The sequence below is a fragment of the Henckelia pumila genome, chromosome 3 (genome assembly GCF_033568475.1).
Source record: "Henckelia pumila isolate YLH828 chromosome 3, ASM3356847v2, whole genome shotgun sequence".
Taxonomy (NCBI): Eukaryota; Viridiplantae; Streptophyta; class Magnoliopsida; order Lamiales; family Gesneriaceae; genus Henckelia; species Henckelia pumila.
The window spans coordinates 154048663-154065637 of NC_133122.1; the positions used below are offsets into that span (position 1 = coordinate 154048663).

The window sequence follows — 16975 nt, forward strand, 5'->3', positions numbered from 1 at the left end:
AGCAATTCCTTGCTCGATTCTTGGGCAGACCTTGGCTCTAAGACTAGACGGAATTCCTATCACTCCAACCCTTATTTGCTCAAATTTCTAGATGAGTAAGTCTTGTGTTTGGTGTGTTCATGCCTTCACCTTGGTGTGGTATTTATAGGGAAAATAGGGTAGATGGAAGGTTCCCACTTAATTGGTCTTGATGGTCACATTTTATGGTTCTTATTAAGGGTCATTAACCTTGATTTATGGTCTTTTAATAGCCTCATAATGGCTGAATAATCACCCATAAATTGGTTAATTATGATGGTCAAATGGGATTACAAGATTATAAATTCTAGTAATTGCAAATTAATTATGAAATTAAAATCCATTAACATAAAATAAAACTATGAAAGAATATATGAATATATATATTTATGAAAATATATGTTTTAAAATCGATTTCAAATGTATACATATATATAAGTATTCTAGTATGTTATAAATTTTCACGAATATCACAATTATCACACCCGAGTGTTTGAATGCAATCCTCTTCTACACTCTATCTTACCATTTGTCCTACGCATTTAAATTTAGTAACTAAATACCTCATATTAACTATTAGTTATTAATATCCTTTCATTTATTTTATTTATTTTAATGCAAAAATATCTAGTATTTATGGAATGTTGAGATATAATAAGAATTATTAATTTATAAGATGTTGCTTTAAATAATTTATTTATTTAAAAAAAAACATAAGAATATAATAATATCTATATTTTTAATACATATGATGTGGACACGTACATATTAAAATTAAAATTATGGTATTAATTTTTGTAACTAAATTTGCTCAAAAAAACTAAATTAACTTTTATTGCAATTAAACCTATAATGAACAGTTTATAATAAATATTTATTGATTTTTTTAATTAATTTTGAAAAAAAAAATCATACATCACATTTAAGTTGTATTACAATAATATCAAATTTTCACTTCAATAATATCACTATCCGTTTTATGTTTTATAAAATATAATTACGGACACTATGATAAAAACAAAATAACAAATTACAAAGTAAAACTATAATTTGGCTATACGCTACCAAATTTAAGAGTCCAATTATTTATAGTTTTTAAATAAGATAAAATATTTCAACATTATCTAATTTAATAGTTTTTATTATATTTCAATATTCTATAGAAATAAAAGAATTTTCCCTCCCAAAAGACATTTCCAAAAAATAGTAAAGATATCATAAAATTTAAAAATACAAATAATATATTATTCAATTTAAAATTAAAGATAGAAGTAATATTGAATGTTTAAAAAATAAGTTGATATTATAAGTGATAAAATATTTTATTTAAAAATTTTAGAATATAGTTAAAAATACGATTTAATTTAAACAAAACTTAAAATATCTTTTATCGTGATCAAACAAAATTTAAAGTTTAGCTTTAACGTTGGTTATTTTGCCAATATATAAATTAAATAGCTATATGTACAACGAAATTTGTACATCAAATCTTACAACACAAAAAATTCAATACAAGAATTTGATATATAAAATTCTCACGATACATTAAATACAAAATATCGCAATAAAATAGCAAAATCTCACGATATTATTGTTGTAAATATTATTGTAGACGATATTTGTTGTACCTTTAGCATTATATATATATATATATATATATATATATATATATATATATATAATTTTGATCCCCTGCACCCTAGGGTGAAGGAAAACTGTGTGCGACCACTAAAACCCGGTAGTGGGTTTCAGTGGTGCAAAAAAACAAAAACAAAAACCACTAAAACCCACTACCGGGTTTTAGTTAGTGGTCGCACACAGTTTTCCTGCATCCTAGGATGCAGGGGATCGGAGCTATATATATATATCCCCTGCATCCTAGGATGCAGGAAAACTATGTGCGACCACTAAAATCCATTAGTGGGTTTTAGTGGCGCAAAAAAAAAAAAACAAAAACCACTAAAACTCACTATCGGGTTTTAGTGGTCGCACACAGTTTTCCTGCACCCTAGGATGCAGGGGATCGGAGCTGATATATAATTTTGATCCCCTGCACCCTAGGGTGCAGGAAAACTGTGTGACCACTAAGTGCAAAAAAACAAAAACAAAAACAAAACCCACTACCGGGTTTTAGTTAGTGGTCGCACACAGTTTTCCTGCATCCTAGGATGCAGGGGATCGTAGCTATATATATATATATATATATATATATATATATATATATATATATATATATATATATATATATATATAATTTTGATCTCCTGCATCCTAGGGTGCATGAAAACTGTGTGCGGCACAAAAAAAAAACAAAAACCACTAAAACCCACTATCGGGTTTTAGTGATCGCACACAGTTTTCCTGCACCCTATGGTGCAGGGGATCGGAGCTGTATATATATATATATATATGTATATATATATATATATATATATATATACATATACTAAAAAAATAAAATTAGCATTTTTCGCCTAAAGTTTCTTTCCAAAAATTAGTAAAAATATTATTGAATTTAAACTTATAAATAAATATAATATTTAAGATTAAAAAAAAAGATGATAATATGTTGGACCTCACAGAGTTTTGATATTGACAAAATTTAGTCTACCTCACAGATCAACTGACTCTGTCCAGAGCCGAGAACAAAAGACGTAATCTGTACAAAACTGGCTCTCTAAGAGCTAAACTGGCCACATCAACTAAGTTGACTTTGACCAAGAGCTAAACTGAAACTATCAAGTGGTCATCAAAGAGCTTCGGACAGTTGAGCACGAGAAATAACTTCACACAAACTGCATTCAATTTAGGGAGCTAAACTGATTGAGTTCTCCTAAGCTTAAAAGGCTCGAATCCAACTGTACAAAGCAAGCTAAACTGAATCAACGAAGGTCTTTTGGATAGACTTGTACATTCAAGACAAAATGCTGCCCCGTGATCGGAACGTAGCATCGGCGTTGTAAATAATTTTAAATCGTAAAACAACAAGCCATGTAGTACATAAACAGCCTTCAACCAGTCTTTATAAATCCAGTAATGTCTTTACAATAACCAAAACATGATAATAGCGGAAGCGAAATATAAGCGATAATAAAACTAATAAGACTGCTAGCAATTCCATAAATTTAGACTTGATCACCAACCCCAGAATGCGTTTTTCTCATCATCATCCAACTGCTCTTCAGTATCTGGGAAGAAAAGTAAGGGGGATGAGTGTTTTGGGAAACACTCAGCAAGAGGGGGCCAATCGTACATGCAAATGTCGAATATACATATATATAGGAGTTCAAAGGAAGCACGTTCCAACACATGTCGCAACATAGATCAAAACAAGGCATGACTTGAAACTGAGCATCAATACATATCATGAATATCACATAAACTTAGACATAGCACTGTTATTCATCTCGTTAATCATGGCTACTGATCAGTCCCTAATTTTTACTCATCTTAGGGGGCGAGGCCTTAAACGGTTATTATAACCCACCACATCAGGGTCATATCATATCTTATCATGTTTTCGGAATTCCTTATCCACTTCTTAAGTCGAATTCTAACAGTGCATAACAAGGAGTTTCATAGAACAAACATGTACGAATTTCAAAGAAGTATGAACCAAGCCATGTACGATTGAATTTTCACAAACACGATCATGAACGTATTTAAAACATATATAGATATAAGCCCTCTTACAGTATTCGATTTATAACAAATCGTGCAGAACTTGATGTTGATGGTAAGCCTCAAACGTGAGCAGAAAACTTCTTCCACAATAGAACAGAATGCTTTCTTTGAAACTGGAACAGAAACCTTGCTCTGCTTGAACTGCTGCTATCGAACTGGTATTGCTTCTGCTAGTCCTCGAAAGTGGCAGAAGGTTGGAACTCAAAATGTGCAGAGTTTTACTCAGTTTTTGTGTTCGAAATTGGTGTGATCTCCCTGCTAAATCTGCCACTATTTATAGGTGTAAGAAACAGCTGAAGGGACTCCCATTCATGGCCAAAAACTCATATTAACAGCCATCATTCTTCATTATTGCAGCTGTTACAATCTCTTGATTTCTAGCTGTTACACTCCTTGGCTGATACATGCAACACTAATTTGCATACTCATTGTGGCTGTTACAATTCTAGCCTATGACCAAAAAACGTGGCTTCACATTCCTCCCACCTTGAGAGAAGTTTCGTCCTCGAAACTTGGATTGGGTTGTTCTTCAAAGAGAAATGGGTATAGCTTTCGCATCTTCTCCTCTAACTCCCAAGTGGCTTCCCTTTCCGTGTGATTAGACCACTGAATTTTTACGTATGGAATGGTTTTTCTTCTCAACACTTGATCCTTGGTATCCACTATTCGTATTGGAACTTCTTCATACTTGAGCTCTTTTTTCAGATTCCCTTCAATTACCAGAGGTTCAATTTCAAGGACATGACTGGGATCTGGGATGTACTTCCGTAATTGAGAAACATGGAAAACATTGTGAATCCTTGACATATCTGGTGGTAAGGCCAGTCTATACGCCAAGGTTCCTACTTTGTCCAGAATCTCGAATGGTCCGACGTATCTAGGATTCAATTTTCCAGCTTTTCCAAATCGAACAACTCCTTTCATGGGTGAGATGTTTACATACGCCTTTTCACCTGCTTCAAATTCCAACGGTCGTCTTTTCATATCAGCCCAACTCTTTTGTCGATCTTGAGCAGCTTTGAGTCTTTCCTTGATGATAGTTACTTTCTCTACCGTTTCTTGAATCAATTCAGGCCCAGTGATGGCTTTCTCTCCGACTTCATCCCAGTATAAAGGTGAGCGACACTTCCTCCCATATAATGCTTTGTATGGTGCCATACCAATACTGCTGTGGTAACTATTGTTGTAAGCAAATTCGATGAAAGGCAAGTGTTCACTCCAGTTACAACTAAATTCTAGAGCATAAGTCCTCAGCATATCCTCCAATGTTTGGATTGTTCTCTCTGTTTGGCCATCAGTTTGAGGGTGATAGGCCGTACTGAGAGTGATCTTGGTTCCCATTGCATTCTGAAAGCTTTTCCAAAATCTGGACGCAAACCTCGGGTCCCTATCTGACAAAATACTAGCAGGTACGCCATGTAATCTTACGATATTGTCCATGTACAGGGTAGCTAGTTTATCCAGGTTGTAGTTCATGCGGACCGGTAGGAAATGCGCTGTCTTTGTAAGTTTATCTACAATTACCCATATTCCGTCATGACTCTGCCTTGACTTGGGTAAACCGACAACAAATCCATAGAAATATGTTCCCACTTCCATTCTGGAATTTCCAAAGGTTGAAGTAATCCTCCAGGTCGTTGATGTTCAGCTTTGACTTTCTGACAGACCTGACATCGCGACACAAACTCAGCAACATCCTTCTTCATTCCATTCCACCAAAAATTTCCTTTTAAATATCGATACATCTTGGTGCTGCCGGGATGCACTGAAAATTTTGATTTGTGTGCCTCAGACATCACCTCATGACGAATATTATCGATGTTGGGTACACACAATCGTCCTTTCACCCACATAACTCCATTGGAATCTATTTCAAGATTTGGTGTCTTTCCTTCTCCTGCTTGCTCCCTGAGTTTTGCTAAAGAAGGATCGTGGCTTTGTTTCAATTTGACTGTTTCTCGAAGACATGGTTGTGCTGAGAGTGAGGCTAAGATTACCTTACTCATGTTCTTCCGACTTAGAGCATCAGCTACCTTATTTGCTTTTCCAGGGTGATAGCTTATTGTCAAGTCATAATCCTTCAATAGTTCAATCCACCTTCTCTGTCTCATATTCAATTCTTTTTGAGTAAACAAGTACTTGAGACTTTGATGATCAGTAAATATTTCACACTTTGCACCGTAAAGATAATGTCTCCAAATCTTTAGTGCAAAGACCACTGCGGCTAATTCAAGGTCATGCGTAGGATAATTTTGCTCATACGGCTTTAATTGTCTTGAAGCATAAGCAATTACCCTTCCATCTTGCATGAGCACGCATCCCAATCCTCCTTTTGACGCGTCGCTATAGATGACAAAATCTTTGCCTTCAGTTGGAAGTATCAATACTGGTGAAGATGCCAGCTTTTTCTTCAGAATTTCAAAGCTCTGTTCACACGTTTCATCCCAGTTGAACTTAGAGTTCTTTTGTGTGAGTTTGGTGAGAGGTATAGCTATCGAAGAAAAACCTTCCACGAATTTTCGATAATAGCCAGCCAAACCTAGAAAGCTTCGGATTTCAGTTACAGTTTTTGGTCTAGGCCAATCCATAACTGCCTCCACTTTCTTGGGATCCACAGATACTCCGTCTTTGGATATTATATGGCCCAAGAAGGTGACGCTCTTTAGCCAAAATTCACACTTCTTGAATTTGGCATAAAGTTCTTTCTCTCTTAGCATCTGGAGAGTGAGTCGGAGATGTTCTTTGTGGTCTTCTTCACTTGGTGAATATACGAGGATGTCGTCAATAAATACCACCACAAACTTGTCGAGGAACGGCTTGAATACTCTATTCATGAGATCCATAAATACTGCCGGTGCGTTAGTTAACCCAAAAGGCATCACCATAAATTCGTAATGCCCATACCGTGTCCTAAAAGCTATTTTCGGAACATCTGCTGACTTGACTTTCAATTGATGATAGCCTGACCTTAGATCGAGCTTGGAAAAGACTGTAGCTCCTTTGAGCTGGTCAAACAAATCATCAATTCTTGGGAGGGGGTACTTGTTCTTGATTGTGATCTTATTGAGTTCTCGATAGTCGATACACAACCTCATACTCCCATCTTTCTTTTTCACAAATAGGACCGAGGCTCCCCAAGGAGATGCACTTGGTCGTATTTGCTTTTTATCCAACAATTCTTGGAGTTGCTCTCTTAATTCTTTCAGCTCTGCTGGAGCCATTCGGTATGGTGCTTTTGAGATAGGTGCAGCACCAGGTACTAGATTAATTTCAAATTCCACTTCACGGTCGGGCATTACCCCAGGAAGTTCTTCAGGAAACACATCTGGAAATTCTTGAACTACAGGAATATCTTCTAATGAAAGTGCAACTTCTTCCTTTACTTCGCCTACCACTGCTAGGTATACTTCTTCGCCACTTTTCATAGTTTTCCAAGTTTGAGAAGCAGATAAAAGGGACTTCTGCTCCTTGAATTTGCCATGATAAATGACTTCGTCGAGATTTGCAGCTTTCAATTTGACATTCTTCATGCGACAATCTACTAAAGCATGGTTATTTGCTAGCCAATCCATTCCTAAAATGGCATCAAATTCTACCATGGGTAGTTGAATGAGTTCAGCTTGAAATATGTGTTCACTAATTGTCATTACACAATCTCTGTGAACCCTATGTGTTTCAATTGTTTTGCTAGTGGGAGTTGCTACTCTAAAAGGTTCCACCAGTATCTCAGGAGTAAGTCCTAACTTCTTAGCAAACCTCTTAGATATAAATGAATGTGTAGCACCACAATCAAACAATACATAAGAAGAAGTTTTGTTGATTAGAATGGTACCTGCTACAACGTCATTTGCATTCTCGACTTCTTCTTGTGTTACCGCAAAAACTCGGGCATTTGGCTTGTTCTCTTTTGGTTTATTCGTAGCAAAACTGCCTTTTGCCTCAGCTTCTTTGCCTTTGTTTTCTGGACAATCTGCAATGCGGTGTCCAGTCTTCCCACATCCAAAACAGGCGCCACTTGCTCTGCGGCATTCTCCAAAGTGTTTAAATCCACAGGTACTACATGTTTGGATTTCTTGATAGCTTGGTTTTGAAGGAGCGCTCTTGTTTGTTCCAGTAAACTGATATGGTTTCTTGAATGTCTGTTTTCCTGTTGAAGATTGCCCCACAAGAGGTCTCTTGTTCGTGTTCTCACCATCCCTTCGGTTGATATCGATCTCAGCTCGAATTGCAGCTCCCATTAAATCAGCGAAACTTGTGGCATGGTAAACTGCTAAAGCTGTCTGAATACGACTGCTCAAACCTCTTTTGAAACGGTGCATTTTCAAGACATCATCAGCCATGATAGTAGGAGCATACGTTCCAATTGAATTGAATTTTGAAGTGTATTCAACCACTGACATATCCTGAGTCTGAGTGAAATTTTCGAACTCACTTAATTTTTGCAATCTGACTTCCGCAGGGTAATACTGCTTCAGGAACACATCCTTAAATTGTTGCCACGTGATTGGACCAGCTGCTATCATAGGTGGTGACACTGCCTCCCACCACTTGGCTGCTTTTTCTTCCAAGAAGGGTGTTACTACATCCACCTTAAACTCATCAGGGATCTCGAGTAGGCGGAGTTGAGTCTCGATATTCTTGAGCCAATATTGGCCAACCTCAGGATCTGGATCTCCTTTAAAGGTTTGGGCTCGGTTCTTTCTCAGTGACTCATAATGATACTTCACCCCATGCACCTGTGGTAGTGGGTTGCCATTTGCAGGCGGGTTTCCCAACCCTTGAAGGGTGTTAGCCACAATGGCTGCTATAGCCGCCAAGTCAGCATGATTTAGGCCTAATACTTGCGGTGGCGGCGGCGGCGGCGGCGGCGGCGGCAGCGGAGGGTTCCCTTCATTGTTGTTGTTGCGGTTTCTATAGCGTGGGTTACGATTGTTGCGTACTGGTCTCTCATCCATGTCCTACATACGTAAAAGTTTCTAAGATTCTGATAGATTTATGGTTTAGAAAAATAAATTAACAAGTTGAACACATAGGTAAACAAAAGACCATTCATTGAATTTCAGAATAACAACCGAATTGAAATAACAACTGATAGTTTTGGAATTGAAAGCAACAACTGATTTGGAAATAAGTGACAAGAAATCATAGCTGAATAAAAACTAATGCATCCATACTAATCTAAGTCTATAACTTCTCCATCTCCCAGAACATCGGCGGCCACCTCCTCCACCTCAATCTCTTCCGGATCCTCCTCAGGTTCCTCCTCGGAATCCTCTTCTTGCAGTTGATTCACGGCCTGGAGTAGAATGGCATTATGATTATTCAAGTTTGCCACTGTACCCTGCAATTGCTGGACTTGAGCTTCCAGCTGTTGGATGCGATCTCGCATCTGTTGACGACGCTGCCCATGTTCTGCGCAGGACTGCTGCCTCAACTGCTTCTCATGTTCCACTTGTTTAGACAAGTGGCTAACAATACCAGACAGCTCTGCTATGGTGTCCTGTGCTGTCCCCAATCTGTCTTTCGACTGCTTATGTTCTATCTCAGCTGCCTCCATTTTTCCTTTCGTTTTGTTATGCTCTTCTTCAGACTTAATCACTTGGTTGCGCAGAGCTTCTTCACGAAAATGGTTAAGGTCCATGTCATCACGAAGATATATGTTGTCCCCCCTCACTTGCTCTAACTCATAGAAGTACTGGTTGGCCCTCTTCTCCCATTCACGCTGCTCACGTCTAGCAAGAACTACCTTAGCGCAAAGTCGAGTAATCTTATGCTTCTGGTTATCAATAACCAGTTGCTTCATGCGAAAGATGGAATGGGCACGAGTACGAGGAAAACTGGGCGCCATTTCCTGAAAGAAAACAAATGGAAAGGCAGGGCTTAGAACAAAAAAAAAAAGATATATCAGAATTCAGCAATTACACAATACATGAACAGTTTGCAATAATTACAAACGAAACGGGACTTTTCGGAAAAATTTTCTAAAAATGGAAAATTTTGAGATTTTTAATTGAGCTGACAGTATCGATTGTGAGGATCACGACACAATCGACGGAATTGGATTTCGAGTTTTTTATAAAAAGTTATAAGCATTCTAAATCTTTCCTAAAACGGCAAAAACGCGATTTCGGAGGCCTAAACGAAGGAATTCGGCCAAAATTCGAGTTACATCACGACAAAATGAAATTTTGTGGTGACTTTGGTTTGTGAGATCGTTTCGGAGGGGACTACATTGGCCCTTTGGTCTACTGTGAGAAACTGCAAAAAAATTTCTAAGGTATTCCCACCCGGATTATGAACCTGGCGGCTCTGATACCACAAAAATGTCACGCCCCGTGATCGGAACGTAGCATCGGCGTTGTAAACAATTTTAAATCGTAAAACAAAAAGCCATGTAGTACATAAACAGCCTTCAACCAGTCTTTACAAATCCAGTAATGTCTTTACAATAACCAAAATATGATAATAGCGGAAGCGAAATATAAGCGATAATAAAACTAATAAGACTGCTAGCAATTCCATAAATTTAGACTTGATCACCAACCCCAGAATGCGTTTTTCTCATCATCATCCAACTGCTCTTCAGTATCTGGGAAGGGAAGTAAGGGGGATGAGTGTTTTGGGAAACACTCAGCAAGAGGGGGCCAATCGTACATGCAAATGACGAATATACATATATATAGGAGTTCAAAGGAAGCACGTTCAACACATGTCGCAACATAGATCAGAACAAGGCATGACTTGAAACTGAGCATCAATACATATCATGAATATCACATAAACTTAGACATAGCACTGTTATTCATCTCGTTAATCATGGCTACCGATCAGTCCCTAATTTTTACTCCTCTAAGGGGGCGAGGCCTTAAACGGTTATTATAACCCACCGCATCAGGGCCATATCATATCTTATCATTTTTTCGGAATTCCTTATCCACTTCTTAAGTCGAATTCTAACAGTGCATAACAAGGAGTTTCATAGAACAAACATGTACGAATTTCAAAGAAGTATGAACCAGGCCATGTACGATTGAATTTTCACAAACACGATCATGAACGTATTTAAAACATATATAGATATAAGCCCTCTTACAGTATTCGATTTATAACAAATCGTGCAGAACTTGATGTTGATGGTAAGCCTCAAACGTGAGCAGAAAACTTCTTCCACAATAGAACAGAATGCTTTCTTTGAAACTGGAACAGAAACATTGCTCTGCTTGAACTGCTGCTATCGAACTGGTACTGCTTCTGCTAGTCCTCGAAAGTGGCAGAAGGTTGGAACTCAAAATGTGCAGAGTTTTACTCAGTTTTTGTGTTCGAAATTGGTGTTATCTCCCTGCTAAATCTGCCACTATTTATAGGTGTAAGAAACAGCTGAAGGGCCTCCCATTCATGGCCAATAACTCATATTAACAGCCATCATTCTTCATTATTGCAGCTGTTACAATCTCTTGATTTCTAGCTGTTACACTCCTTGGCTGATACATGCAACACTAATCTGCATACTCATTGTGGCTGTTACAATTCTAGCCTATGACCAAAAAACGTGGCTTCACATGTACGATGACGTCAGAGAATGTCAACGGATGGGACAAGCTAACGGTACTAATTCAAATTCAAAAGAGTCGTTGCTTTTCAAGTATAAATACTCACCTAGAGCATCAGAAATTTCATCCGACTCTTCAAATATTCTCGCATACACATACAAGCTATCAGAGGCAAACTGAATTCCTTCAGTTACTCTTTCTACTGAGAGAACCAGGAGAAGATTTCAAAATCTTATATTCAAGAGTCGAAGTACACAAGCACGCATCTGTGTATTGAAGATCAATTAGTGCCAAGTGTTGTATCAGTTGAGGTTCTGCAAAACTCATTGTAACAAGAATCAGTCATGGACTGAGTTTTTGAGTGTTTTTAGGAGTTCTGGGATAGGCAGTCTATGTAATTCTTAGTCTTGGAGTGGGTTGTTGCAAGTGTATTATAATAGTCAAAGTCTTCTAGAGTGAATACTTTCGAGGTAGAAAAAGGGGTGACGTAGGAGTGTTTGAAATCTCCAAGCATCCATAAATAAATCTGTGTATCTTCTTATTTTCAGTTTATCACTCTCATACACAGTCCATCGGATTACAAGTTCAATCTGTTAGTTGACGTCATTCCGCACTTATCTAGTTGATCAATTAACATAAACACACGAGAAGCAAAAGATTTAGTTGACTAACCCCAACTGAATCAAACTAAGTATTTTGGAGATAAACTGTCATAGTTATATCAAGAGATTAGTTCCTCTAGCAGTTTTACTTCTCCAGAACCGATCCTTTTGAGATAAACTGATCCACATCATAATATTACGAGTGATAGCATATTTTATCCAAAAATTTTAAAATATAGATAAAAATACGATTAAATTTAAAGAAAATTTAAAATAATGTTTTTGTGAACAAACAAAATTTAATTTATGTCTTTAATTAGCTAGTTGTTTGCTTACATTTCAATTATACATATATACGACAATAATTCAAAAAAAATGATATTATTAGTGATAGACTGTTGAATCCGAACTTTTGGTGATAACAAAACAATACATCATTATTATAAGAATGTGTCATCTAGATGTACTAAGAGGAACACATCCATTGATATGAAGACATCTGCCGATCTGAAGACATCTATTGATCTGAGCGCATCTGCTGATATGAGGATATCTATCGATTTATGTATGTCAACCGATCGAAGGAACGTCAACTGGCTTTATGAAATGATATCAATCGATCAAAGCCATAAGTAGCAAGTACTGATGTCAACCGAGTAAAAGTCTCAAGAAATACACTATTCTTACAAGCCGCAAGCAGTGACTAATGGACCCTTGACATGACAACATTAAATTCAAAAGGACAAGCATTTAAGGAGCCGTCTGATAAAAGGTTGCTAGTTGTACACAGCGTTTATTGTGAAGACATGTTGAATAGACAAAACGGCAACTCAAGTATAGATATTCAAAAAGTCCATCAGAATTTACTCCACTTTAAGAGGAAAATAATCTGTCGGAGTATCTGCCAGAAAAGACACCTCAAACAACGTTGAAAAAGCAGCTAAGGAAGAAGTGTGGATATCAAAGAAAAAGAGACGTTATAAAGTTGAAATATATATATCAGTGGAATACCAGAGAAGAAGAAGAAGAAGAACGAACCAACGCATAATCAAAACCTTCAATCGAAGAGCACTAAGAAATTTTCAACAGTCTATTGCTCTCTCAACCCTCGCTAAACTGAAGCACATCTGATCTTCAAGATATCGTTTCAAGGATTACTCAAATCCAAGTTGATGATTGAAGAGCACTGATCTCAGTCCAAGGATTTGAGAATCTAAGCTTTCAAAAGCTTAGTCATACACATCATCATCCGAAAAATTTTGATAAGAACTTTAGATCTTATCAGTGTAAATCTAGGAGTTTCATTTTCGACAGTGATAAGTCCTATCTTGGAGTGGGTGTATTACAAAACCTTGTAATAACTAAAGTCTTTTAGTGTATCCTTCCCGTGAGAAAGAAGGGGTGACGTAGGAGATTGAGCTCCGAACATCCATAAACAATTCTTTGCAAATCCATGTTATTGCATTGCATCATATTTTCATTATTATCACCTAGCTTAGTGAGAGTCATTTCCGCACTACCATTTAGTAGCTCTTATTAATCTAGGAAGCTGAGAAAAATCGGTTAAGTAGACTAACATTTAATTAACATCATCTCTTCAAAGCAAAAATTTTTTTAAATTGTGTATTCATCCTCTTTCTACACACACCCGATCCCCAACATAGACTATTTAATGTAAAAATTTTAAAATATAGATAAAAAAAATACGATTGAATTTAAATAAAATTTAAAATAGTTTTTTTCGTGATACAAAAATGATTTTTCCTTTTAATATGGTGGTTATTTTGCCTATATGCATATCTACATACATAGCAAATATTAAAAAATGATATTATGAATGATATGCTATTTAATCTAAAAATTTTGTAGATAAAAATATGATTAAATTTAAACAAAAATTAAATAGTTTTTTTATCGCGATCAAGCAAAATTTAATTTTTGTTTTTAATAATTTTGATTGTTTTGCCTATATGCATATATTATATATATAAAATATTCTATCTTGCTATATCAATTTTAAAAACTAAAAAATTTTATTTTAACATTTAAAAATTTTATCTTTTTTATAGAATAAAATTATTGCATATATCAAATTTATAATTATTGTATAAAATAATCACTCAAGAGAATGAATTTTTTTTTAAAATTTATAATATTTGACAGAATATTTAGATTTTTTTGCAACAAAGCAAATCAAAACAAAATATATGCATTTTTTTAAGATTTTAGAACTTATTCTGCAGAAAGAAATAATCCAAAAGAAAAAAGATTCATCAAAATAAAATGATTTTTTCCTAAATGTATACAAAATCAAAATAAATAAATAGTTTAAAAAAGTGAAAAAAAACTTCTATAAAAAATCTACACACTCATGACTATATACGTTTTCGAAAATAAAATGTCAATAGTAATCTGAAAACAAGAAAAAATATATATTTTCTCGATTTTTTTAATTCTATAAGTCATTATCATTATTTTTATACATTAAATATTTATATATTGTTGTTGTTGTTGTTGTTGTTATTATTATTATTATTATGTATTTTTAATAAAAAAAAAATTGTGCAAATATTTATTCCAACAAATAAATAAATTATTTTTTTATGACAGAGCCAATCATTGTATCATGTAGGACTTATTTTGAAGAGTCTCATTTTTATCGTTATCGGCGGTATCGAAAGTTTCGAATCACAAGAGTCTACAAATGTTGAATAATAGAAATCTTAAAATTTTGATATTTGATATAACATCTAGAAAAAAATTCAACGACAAATGTTGTATTATGAAGTTATCATTTATAAATTATTTAATTTTTTTTTCTAAATATATAATTTATAATCATTTTTTTGCATTTGGATTGTGTCATTTTAAATCTATGGATTTCAATTTATTTTTCATTGTTAAACAACTTCAGCAATGAAAACTCAAATCAATCTCCAATTTATTTTCACTTACCTGAATTTCAAATCATTCTAATATTTTAAGGATTTGAAATTCAATGTGATTAGCTCAATTATATTGTAAATAAATATAAAGTAAATTTGATTTTTTTTGTAAGTTATTTAAACAATGAAAATACATTTAAATCAATTCTTTCAAAACATTTCATATTCAAAACTCAACTTTAATTTAGTTGTATTTTAATTATTTATTGAAATGTTCATACTTATTAATTTTTAGTTTTCATAACATAAGATTAAATTTCCATGCATCGCACGTGTAATAACGTCAATAATTGAAATTCAAATCAATCTCCTATTTATTTTAACTTTATATGGTGTTTGGCTAAACTTATTAAAAATAACTTATAAGTTCTAATTAGGAGCTTTGCTGTCATGTCTTATTTTATAAAATTAGTTAAAGTATTGGTATGAACTTATCTTAAACAACATAAGTATGTTGATATGTTTGGTATTATGAGATCTTTTTATTGTCAAAATTACCAAAATATGATATACTACTGTGAAGGAAATATAATTAATTATATATATATATATATATATAGAAATAGTTTTAGAATTTTATCATAAATGTTTATATTAAAAAATAAATTAATTTTTTTATATCATGTTAATGTGAAAAATGAGTGAATGTTAATTTTTTAATTTAATGTGAAAAATGGGTGGAGGACATAACAAAATATAAAAGTATAATATGGAGAAGTATATTAAAATAAAAAATTTCTAAAAAATTAGAGATGAAACAATTTTTTTAAAAAAAATCTTATAAGATGTCAAATAATTTTATTTCGACAACTTAAAACTGTTTTTTTTTTAAAAAATCCAAAAAAAATTTAAGAGCTTATGTTCTACCAAACACCATCTAGTGACAATGAATTTAAATTTTTCAATATTCTAAGAATTTGAAATCCATTGTGATTAGCTCAATTGTAATGTAAATAAATATCAAGATGAATTTTATTTTTTTTTTGTAAATTACCTAAACAACAAAAATGCATTTAAATCCATAGATTTCAAATATTTTCATACAAACTTAACATTAATTTATTTGTATTTTAATTATTTATTCGAGCACTCATTATTACTATTTTTTACCAATAATTAAATAAAAATAACACTATGTGCATCGCACAAGTAGAATACTAGTTAATATAATAAGTGAAATAGATATTTGTGGTTAATATGAGATATTTAGAGTGCGTTTGGTTTAAGAAAGTAGAAGAAAAAAGTGCTTTTTATTTTATTTTTTTTTAAAAAAAGTGATTTTATTGTTCTAAATGTGTTTGAATAAATTTGAAGTGTTTTTAAAAGCATTTAATTAAATCAAAATAAGTGCTTTTTTAAAAACTCATATTTATAGATTTTCAAATTTTTTTTATAACTCAACTTTAAAAAAGTGTTTTCAATCTATTTATCCAAACACAAAATTATTTCAGTTTTTACTTAAAAAATGCTTTTAAAAGCCAACTTAAAAAAGCAGTTATTTTTAAAAAAAAATTGAAAGCAAACAGACTCTTAGTTGTTAAATTTAAATGTGTAGAACAAAGTGTAGGAGAAGATTGCACTTGCTCACAAGTTCGCGACTTTAAAGAAAAACAAAAACAAAAACAAAACAAAACAAAACAAAAAAGAGCCAAAATAATATAAACACAACAATATCTCATTCTAACTACTAAACAACATCTCAACAAAACCAAATTTGCAGCTCTTAACTTTCAAAAGTTGAAATCGATGGAATGGTTGGTGATTACAAATGCTAATTCAATTTCTCATCAATAGAGCTCAGGACCTACTCTACTTGCATGGACTTTGATATTACTTGTAACCTAAAATTAGTATAAATCAATGTTGTAAATGGCGGGAGGAGGTGGCGGGGAGGTCAATGACCGCCTATCATCTCGGCCGACTAGGCGGTTGAATTTTTTTAGCAATTTTTAATAGACAATTATATATAATCATGCAATGTAATTACAAATAGTCAAATTTTTGTGTAATATATGTAATTAAATAATTTTTATGCCTAAAAAAATTTCATACAATATATACAATTTAGACAAAGTGCAAATAAATATATAAATTCAAACTAACAAGATAATTAAGGTATATAAATTCAAACTAACAAGATAATTAAGGTGGTGGCAGATGGCGACGACGGCAGAAG

The 16975-nt window shown here is 33.8% G+C and overlaps 1 protein-coding gene across 1 annotated transcript; it reads right to left on the reverse strand.

Annotated features, from left to right (window-relative positions):
* Positions 1-5222: 5222 nt before the first annotated feature.
* LOC140889767 (uncharacterized) lies at positions 5223-8657 on the reverse strand. Its single transcript, XM_073297494.1, has 3 exons — positions 6800-8657; positions 5842-6550; positions 5223-5760 (listed from the first exon to the last, which is right to left on the reverse strand). Exons 1-3 carry the CDS (start codon positions 8655-8657, stop codon positions 5223-5225), a joined length of 3105 nt encoding a protein of 1034 aa, XP_073153595.1.
* Positions 8658-16975: the final 8318 nt, after the last annotated feature.